Here is a 9,370-nt window from a genome sequence, read left to right as displayed (position 1 = left end):
GCTTCCAACATTTGATGGCAATCCTCAGAACTGGCCTCTATTCTACAGTAGTTTTCAGACAAGTACGGAAATCGCTGGGTATACGAATGCAGAAAATCTTATGCGGCTGCAAGCTAGCCTAAAGGGAAAAGCACGTGAGTTAGTTCAATCCAAACTCCTTTTACCCGCAATGGTCCCTGAAATCATACAAACATTACGTATGTGTTTCGGTCGGCCAGAGCATATTTTGCACAACTTACTGGAAAAAACGCGGCAACTACCCGCAATAAAAGATAAGCTTGAACCACTTATCGAATACGCACTGTGTGTACGAAACATCTACTCAACGATGGAAGCATGTGGACTCACAGGTTACATGCAGAACCCAATGCTCGTACAAGAGCTACTAGAGAAACTCCCCACACAACTGAAGCTGCAGTGGGCAATGTTTCCCAAAGACACTAAGATACCATCAATGGAATCTTTTAGCAAATGGATCTACGACATAGCTGAAGCAGCAAGCCAGGTAACATCACCGCTTTACCATAAGAAGAGCGGAAGCCTAAATCATCACACAGAGGCACCTGAAGAGCAGGTCAAGGAAATTACGTGCGTCGTATGTAACGAACCTGGGCACAAAATACACAGCTGCCCATCGTTCAAAGCCACGCCACATCAACAAAAGATTTCTTTTCTGAAAAATCACAAGCTCTGCCAACAATGCCTAAACCGTCATCACCAAAAGTGCCAACGTGAGAAGGTTTGCGGCATACGAGGCTGCCGAAGCAAACATCACCCATTGATCCACGAGATGCAGCCAATACCAGAGGCTGCGAAATCCAGCAGCCCAAACAGGCCAGCTATGGTCACCAACGTGCATACGCCGGAGGGCAAGCACACCCAGCGATCCAGAGAGTCTGGCTCAACATATTTCCGTGTCATTCCAATACAAATCATCAATAAAACGAAAGTCACTAACACTTTTGCATTTCTAGATGAGGGATCGGCACTAACACTCATCGACAACAAGGTCTTTAAGCAGCTCGGCTTAAAAGGCGTTCCAGATCCACTGTGCCTAAAATGGACCAACGATACAACACGCGAAGAAAATGCATCGGAACGTGTCACGCTTACGGTTGCCAATCCACATAATGGCAATCAATTCTACTTGGAAGAGGTTCACAGTGTAGATACCCTGGATCTACCTGTACAGTCTATCGACATAAGGGCTCTCGCCAAAGAATTCCCCCACCTAGCGGGACTACCGATAGCATCATACACCAACGCACGCCCAAGCATCCTAATCGGCACAAATAACTGGAACCTCGCCGTACCCCTTAAAATCAAAGAGGGGGCATGGCACCAACCAATAGCGTCAAAGACGCGACTGGGATGGGCACTACAAAGCTCCACGCGATCAAGGGCCACTAGAGCTAATGTGAGCGTTCACATGTGTGGATGCAGGGACGCAGACGCTAAGCTACATGAGATCATCAAACAAGCGTTCTCATTAGACGCTACCACAGCAAAACCGCTATCATCACCAGAAGAAACTCAAGCTTTAACCAGACTTGAATCTACTACCTCCCTTAAGAATGGCAGGTACGAGGTCGGCCTAATGTGGAAAGACCCTGAAGTTTCATTACCTGATAGCTACGCAAACGCACTAAAACGGCTTAAATGCCTACAAAAGCAATTTTCCCGACAACCACAGTTGAAGGAGCAAATCACCAAGCAAATCGAGAACCTCGTCGAAAAGGGCTATGCTCGCATGCTGACGCCGGAGGAAATAGCTGCACCAAACAGACGGACATGGTATCTACCAACCTTCATAACTAAAAATCCAAATAAACCAGAGAAGGTCCGGCTTGTATGGGACGCAGCCGCCCAATCTGGCGGCAAGGCCCTGAATGACTACATCTGGAGTGGCCCAGATCTCCTCAACTCCCTGTTTGACCTCTTGCTCTCATTCCGAGTGGGACGAGTGGCGATCTGTGGCGATATTGCCGAGATGTTCCACCAGATCCGAGTGAAACCAGCAGACACCCATGCGCAAAGGTTTCTGTGGTTCGACAGCAAATCCGAGAGGCAAGAGCCTAACGTCTATGTTATGGAAGCGCTTACTTTCGGAATCAATTGCGCACCCTGCATTGCACACTTTATTCGCGACAAAAATGCAGATCGATTCTGCCAACAGTACCCTCAAGCAGCACAAGCCGTGAAGGACTACCACTACGTGGATGATTTTATATACAGTGGCGACGACTACGTGGAAGTCGGAAACATCGCAACTCAAGTCAGAGATATCCATGCAGCAGGTGGTTTCCACATACGCAATTGGTCTTCGAACTCAAAGGAGGTCCTTCGAATACTAAAGAGCGATTCGCTGCTCCCCCGAAGCTGTCGAAATTACCGCCACGGAAAAGGTACTCGGCTTATACTGGGTGCCGAACTCCGACGTATTCACATTCATCTGCAAGTTCGCCAGGTTGAAGCGCAACGTTTTGGACAGCGACAAAACACCAACCAAACGCGAGCTCTTGCAAGTACTTATGTCAATGTACGACCCACTCGGCTTCATCTCATGCTTTACAATAGAGCTCAAAATCCTACTGCAAGAAGTCTGGAGAAGCGGCATTGGCTGGGACACTGGTTTGCCCGACGCATTGTTACCCAAATGGATACGATGGAAACGGATCCTTACAACAATCGCCGGATTGACCATCCCGAGATGTTACTTCGACAGCAGCGATCAAGTCCATGATGTCCAGTTACACACGTTCGTTGACGCCAGCGAATTGGCATACGCAGCAGTCTGCTACCTTCGGATACGCCAGGGGAAAAGAACCTACCTCAGCTTCGTGGCCTCCAAGGCGAAAGTGGCACCGTTGAGTCCACTATCTATACCAAGGATGGAACTGCAGGCCGCAGTGATCGGAGCAAAGCTGAGTAACCGAATCCAACGCAATCCAAGTTTGTCAATTAATTCGAGTTGTTATTGGTCCGACTCAAAGACTGTTCTCAAATGGCTTCGTATGGATCCACGAAAGTTTCAGCAATTCGTCATGCACCGCGTTGGCGAAATACTGGAATTCACAAACGTTAGCCAATGGAACTGGGTTCCAACCAACCTTAACCCTGCAGATCTTGCTACTAAAACACACAACGCCAATAAACATGAAACTTGGCTACACGGTCCGGACTATTTGCTGCAGGATCAACACGAGTGGCCAAAATGCGATGATTTGGGGCCACCAAACAATGCTGAAGTCAGGCACAACATACTCTTCATCGACAATGCGCCGATGGAGCTAAAACTTAACGCGGAATATTTTTCCGACTGGCGCAGGCTATATCGAGCTTTAGCGCGTTTTATTCTCTATATTGAGAAACTGAAAGCAAAACAAACAAAGGCATCGCCACCTACAGAGGTGTCTTACGAGATGATTCAGCAGGCACGCACACTCCTACTGCGGCATGCGCAGTCATCTGAATTCAACCCAGAAATTCGCAACTTAACGAGAGGTAAACCTTTAAAAACAAATTCTAAACTCATATGTTTGAATATCTTCCTAGACGAAAACCAGCTCCTACGTACCCGAGGGCGAGCAGAAAACCTAAACGGCCAAAACCAAATACTGCTCCCATATGGGCACCACATTACTCGGCTCATAGTGAACTGGTATCATCAGGAAATGCACCACACATCCCATGAGACGTGTATTAACAGGATTCGCGGCATGTTTTACATACCACGCCTACGAGTCTTATACAAAGGCATGCGGAAGTCTTGCCAACGCTGTAAAAATGAGAGCGCCATGCCTGATCCACCGCAAATGGCTCCCTTGCCCATTGCCAGGCTGGCTGCCTACCAACGTCCCTTCACTTACGTCGGTATCGACTACTTCGGGCCCTTCTTGGTCGCTGTAGGACGGCGAAGCGAAAAAGATGGGGAGTTATTTTCACCTGCCTAACCATACGGGCGGTGCATATAGAACTGGCGTGCTCTCTGGACACTGCATCGTGCATAATGTGCATCCGAAACTTCATCAATCGGCGCGGGACCCCAAGAGAAATTTACAGCGACAATGGCACTAACTTCAAAGCTGCCGAAAAGATTATCTGTGACAAAGCGCAGACGATCAACTTCAACGCCGTGCAACCGGCGTTCGATGACATCAAATGGAAATTTAATCCACCAGCCGCTCCTCATATGGGGGGAGCATGGGAGCGACTTGTTCGTTCCGTCAAGACTGTACTCTACGCAATCTGCCCAGCGAGAAAATTCACCAGTGAAGGCCTACAAAGTGCACTATGGGAAGTGGAATTTATCCTAAACTCCAGACCCCTTACTTTTGTCTCTCTGGACAGCAAAGACGACGAGGCTATCACCCCTAACCATCTACTACTAGGATCAGCAAGCGGCTATAAACCAGTCTTCAAAACCACACACACCGTACAGCACATGTGGCAAGCTGTTCAAGAATTCGCCGATCAATTCTGGCGACGATGGGTACGCGAATACGTTCCAGATTTAGCCAGGCGAGGAAAATGGTTTACGAAGAGACCACCAATAGCAGCTGGAGACGTCGTTGTAATATTGGACGAGACTCTGCCCCGAAATAGATGGCCAAAAGGTATAGTCGAGCAAACAATCCTGGCCAGAGACAACCAGGTGCGTCGAGTGATCATCAGAACCGCCAATGGGACTCTTCAACGGCCCGTGGCTAAAGTAGCTGTATTAGACGTCGGCTGTAATGGAGCAAAGCAACCCCATGAAGAGAGCAGCTTTACTGGGGGGGAATGTTGCCGCCGAAATCCACTAACTGCCCAGCAGACCCGACGCAGCCACCAATGGGTTAACCCATATCACTCATTCTCTTTCATTTTCATACTTATACTTAAGCGCCAGCCTACGTGCTGGGAAATTAACCGTTGCATCTTGCGCTTTAAGCTTACATGTTAGGTTCTATGCTTGTTACTAAGCGGCGGACAGAACAGTTTGGTTACAACCGCGAGTAAGGGCGATTAATTTATAGCGGCTCAACTACCGACTCGCTCGCTCACCATACACACACCCACTTAGCCTACCATTAGCATAAGAAAACACGTGGAAGAAATAAATGAAGTATCACGTGAAAAGTGAAGGGGTTTTTGTGGGCCCGCTAAAACATCGAACCTTAGCGCCAACCATCAAAAACCCCTTTTTGCACTTTTAAGGGTATAAAAATTAATAATCAAGAATACACAAAAACAAAAAACAACTATCACAGAGTCGCGAATAGGCAAAACACGAGAGCGCAAATCAAACAAAAATAGGAAAGAGCGGGAGAGCGCGTCAAATTAAACACATGCAACAACAATTTGTACGCAAGAGCTCGAGAGCTAGTTACAAATATAAAGACAAAAAGCCAAAAGATATAAGCAAAACAACAACACCGCTAATGCATTATATGTATTGTTGTAAGTTTTGATTTATGTATGTTTATTTAAACAAAAGCACAAAAGCGACTACAAGAATTCCCGAAATGAAAATAAAATTCGGATGCAGAAATTATTATTAAGCCGATAATGACATTAAAAGGTAAAGAAATGTATTTAATCGCGAGAAAAAAATAAAAATTTGATAAGCGCAAAAAAACATGTCCGTCCTCTGCAACGAGTGAAAGTCCTTTGATATCACAGAACCAGTACAAAATAAGAATGTTCAGATGGCAAACGCTAAATTAAATAATGATCATCTAAAAAATAGTGTCAAATTAGATTCCGGTAACAAAAAATAGATTCCGTAGTACAAAAAAGGCAGATATTTTAAAATCTTTACAAAGGGACAACATTTAAACCGAATAATCACTCAAAATTCAGATACCAGCAAAAGCCACATTGGCTTAAGACGAGAGATAGAAGTAGTTGGTCTTCAAAGTCTCCACCATATAAAAAGGCTAAAAGTCAACACAGTAATACACATCAGGAGTGGGTAGATATATTGTTAAGCATCGGCGATATTAGTAAACCAATTTGGCAAACTATACAACAGAATATTAAGTCAGCTAGAAAAAGGATAACATTCATTTGTTAGGGTTAACTTCTCTCATGTAGCTCGTCATGCTTCTTTAACAAGAGGTATCTTACTAATGAAATATTAATATTAATTTATTAAGACAACTATTAAAATCAAAAACCAAAACGTCATATATGGCGACCCTTGGCAGAATGTATAAGAATAAAAATCGTGTTCACCTGAAATGGCTTCACCAAATCATTGTTCAATCTGATTATAATATACAAAACATAAAACAAAAATAGCTGATACAGATTTATATTTCAAGTATGGCTCAAAACCAAAACAAAACATGCGTCCACACTCTGCGGAAAAGCACTTAAGATTATAACAACGGTGCAATATCAAGTCGCCAACGCTGTGCATGAAATATAAACATTAGAATAAGCATTTTTTAAAAACAATTGTCGCCTCTTAGAGTCTAAGAATTCATTTATATACACAAGACGTTTGTTAATAAAATCAGTTCATATTTTGAATTCAACAGATGAAGATGGTGTTTTAGTTTGCGGTGCTGAAATCCTATTCATTTTGGTCCTTCGAGAAAAAGGAACTCTGTTTTCCCCCAGCAGTTGTAAGAGACTCAGAGAGTGAATCAGCTCCTTAAAGTCTGAATTCTTATGCAAGTATAAATGCTAAGATCAGCTAAAGGTTGTAAAATAAATTAACTCTTGTTTTCCCCACCAGTGGTAAGAAACAGAAAGTATAAAAAAACTATATATATATATAACCTCGCCTATATATACACTATAGGCTGTTGCAAGTCGGCAACAAGAAGCAGATCAACGAGGCGGTTGCAAGTCGGTAACAAGAAGCAGATCAACGAGGTAGTTGCAAGTCGGCAACAAGAAGCAGATCAACGACGCAGTTTCAATGAAGAGGCGACTGAAGAACATACACAAGTACAAGGAAATCTGGTGCGATGACCCGCACCGGTACCGCTCAGGCTCTGGACATCAGCAGCTGACAACGAGCGTGAAAGGCAGGCCGTCTTTTACGCCTTCGAGGGAGCATCAGCGAGCCAAACGGCGACGACCAGCTGATGCGGGAAAAAAAGGCAGTTGCAGATTATAAATAAGAAATAATACACATATAATCTAAGATAAAAATATTGCGAAATTGAGCAGAACCTCATCTGCCCGATATCAGTATAGCCTGTAAAGCTGTGCAAAACATTAGGTACGATCACTGCCATAATCGAGTAGGGAAAGTTAAAAAAGAAAAGGAAAAAATAAATCGAATTAAAAAATAATAACCAAAATTGATAAGAGAAATCACATAAATTTGCCCGTTGAAGGGTCAAAAAAAAAAATAAATATGTACAAAAAAATAATAATTTTCCATACATATTAAAAATATCAAAGAAGCTAACATCGGCTATGCCGAAGTTTATATACCCTTGCAGTCCTTGGCAATGAAATTTTTACATTTTGAGATTTCTTTCCCTGCAACTCAATTATTCATCAAAATACAAACAAAACAATTTTACTCTTGTGTATTCATGTGCTCTGTTGATGACGTATGACGTAGTAGACAGCAAGCAGCGCTGCCGGCAGAGCTGGGAGCAGAGCAGAGATTTTTATATTGACTGTAACTTGTGTTATATTTATCCGATTCCATCTGGGGTTTTATATCTAATATTATCACATATGTAAATTTCATAGCGATACTCCAATTTTTATGAAAATGTTTGTTCTGGAGCTAAATGTGATTAGTAGTCCGATCCTGATAATTCTCATACTTGAAAAAAATTTCAATTTATAAAACGCATACGCACGGACGGACAGACGGACATGGCTATATCGACTCATCTTCTCATGCTGATCAAGAATATATATACTTTCTGGGGTCGGAAACGTCTCCTTTTGTTCGTTTCAAACATCTGACCAATTTTATAATACCTCTGCAAGGGTATCAAAATAAAATTTACATACACATACATACATACACCATATAAAATGTTCACTAATAAGGCTGCAAAAGTGTTGGAGAAGCAGGCAGAGTTACATACCAGGTTAAGGCAGTTAGAAGCACTAGATCCTAAGTTGTAGAGGAAGTAAAAGAGATAAGGAATCAATGGATACGTAATTTGATCATGATTATTTCAGAAATAAAATAGTAAAGAAGCGTTAACGATAGTTGCCAAAGTTATAGCCACAGGAGAGTCAGAAAAACCAGGCACTAGTAAGTCGGTGTGCGCTGAAGCAGGAGAGAACATTACAAATATGTTTAAAGATAGCAAAGGGCAGTCGCGGGGGGATGCGACCTATAGTAATGAGAACGCTAATGTTAACCCGGAGATATTTTTGGATAGAGACCAATAGCTCCAGGAATATTTGGATAGAGTAGTCAAAGATTTACGCACTATAGACATTTCAACAGCCAATGAGACATGCATAGTATATGTTAATAAGATCAATTATTTATGGGAGAAAGTTCAGGAGTGTTAGGAACTGACAAATAATGCAAGATTTAAGAATACTATGCATGATTTAGAATTCGAAGTCCGGAATTCACTATCAGTGTTAGAAATGAAAATGAGCAATAAGGAAAATTGTAAGAGTGAGAATGTAGCCGTGAGGCTACCGGTGTTGCTAAAGATTCAGGTACCCACATTTTCTGGAGAAACTAGAGAATGGGACCTGTTTGTGGAATTAATAGAAAAAAAGAGATTTTTAAGACTTGCCCTTAAGTTTAATTATTTAAAATCCACGTTAAAAGGCGAAGCAAGGAGCATGGTAGCTCATATATTGTCAGGTTCAGCTGACAATTATAGTGCCGCTTGGGAACTGTTAACCAAGCGATATGAAAATAATCGGAGGGGATTTTCCGGATCGTTGATTTACCGATGATCAACAATGAATCGGCAAAGAGTGTAAAAGGAGTGTGACTTAATTAAAACACTTAAAAAAACTTGTCCGATGAAGTTGACGTGATATTCGCTCAACACATATGCACCTCGAAAATTTGACAGAGATACTCCATAATTGTATGAGAGTCAAAGTAGAAAAGCAAGGCAGATACAATTGCTATCTGATGTCATGGAATACTTGGAGCAAAAATATTGTTTGCTAAGTGCCATGAGCAAAGAAGACAAAAAACCGTTACAGAAATCGTCGACTTCGGTGTTCAAAGATAATTTTCCGATTTGCAAAGTTGCAGGGCATAAGGCGTATAAGTGCTATAAATTTAAAGGTTTGACACCTATGGAAAGGTCATACCTTTGCCCAAAGGCCAAAAATGTACAGATTTGCACAAGATGCTTGAACCATTCATGTAATAAAGTATGCGCAAATGAAATGGTCTGTTCATTGTGTAGTAAGCGAAAAA

The 9,370-nt window shown here is 42.6% G+C and overlaps 2 protein-coding genes across 2 annotated transcripts; both read left to right on the top strand.

Moving 5' to 3' along the window:
* The first annotated feature begins 328 nt into the window (after positions 1-328).
* On the top strand, positions 329-3,953 carry LOC137572426 (uncharacterized). Its single transcript, XM_068284189.1, has 3 exons — positions 329-2,297; positions 2,380-3,504; positions 3,556-3,953. The coding sequence occupies exons 1-3, from the start codon at positions 329-331 to the stop codon at positions 3,951-3,953; spliced, it is 3,492 nt and encodes a 1,163-aa protein (XP_068140290.1).
* A 56-nt stretch (positions 3,954-4,009) lies between these two features.
* LOC137572435 (uncharacterized) lies at positions 4,010-4,654 on the top strand (the record flags this gene model as incomplete). Its single annotated transcript, XM_068284200.1, has 1 exon — positions 4,010-4,654. A coding segment is annotated over exon 1 (645 nt), but the record flags the coding sequence as incomplete, so codon positions are not given.
* Between the last annotated feature and the right edge of the window lie 4,716 nt (positions 4,655-9,370).

The sequence above is a fragment of the Drosophila tropicalis genome, unplaced genomic scaffold (assembly GCF_018151085.1).
Source record: "Drosophila tropicalis isolate 14030-0801.00 unplaced genomic scaffold, ASM1815108v1 contig_106, whole genome shotgun sequence".
NCBI lineage: Eukaryota > Metazoa > Arthropoda > Insecta > Diptera > Drosophilidae > Drosophila > Drosophila tropicalis.
Note: the sequence above shows the minus strand (reverse complement) of the source record. Positions and strands in the feature narration are given on the sequence as shown.

Excerpts from the sequence above, each read along its gene's own strand:
- LOC137572426 (XM_068284189.1), top strand. The coding sequence starts at position 329 with ATGGAAGCATGTGGACTCACAGGTTACATGCAGAACCCAATGCTCGTA. Across the intron at positions 2,298-2,379 it reads CAGAGATATCCATGCAGCAG|CTGTCGAAATTACCGCCACG; the intron begins GTGGTTTCCACA and ends GCTCCCCCGAAG. Across the intron at positions 3,505-3,555 it reads AATTCGCAACTTAACGAGAG|ACGAAAACCAGCTCCTACGT; the intron begins GTAAACCTTTAA and ends ATATCTTCCTAG.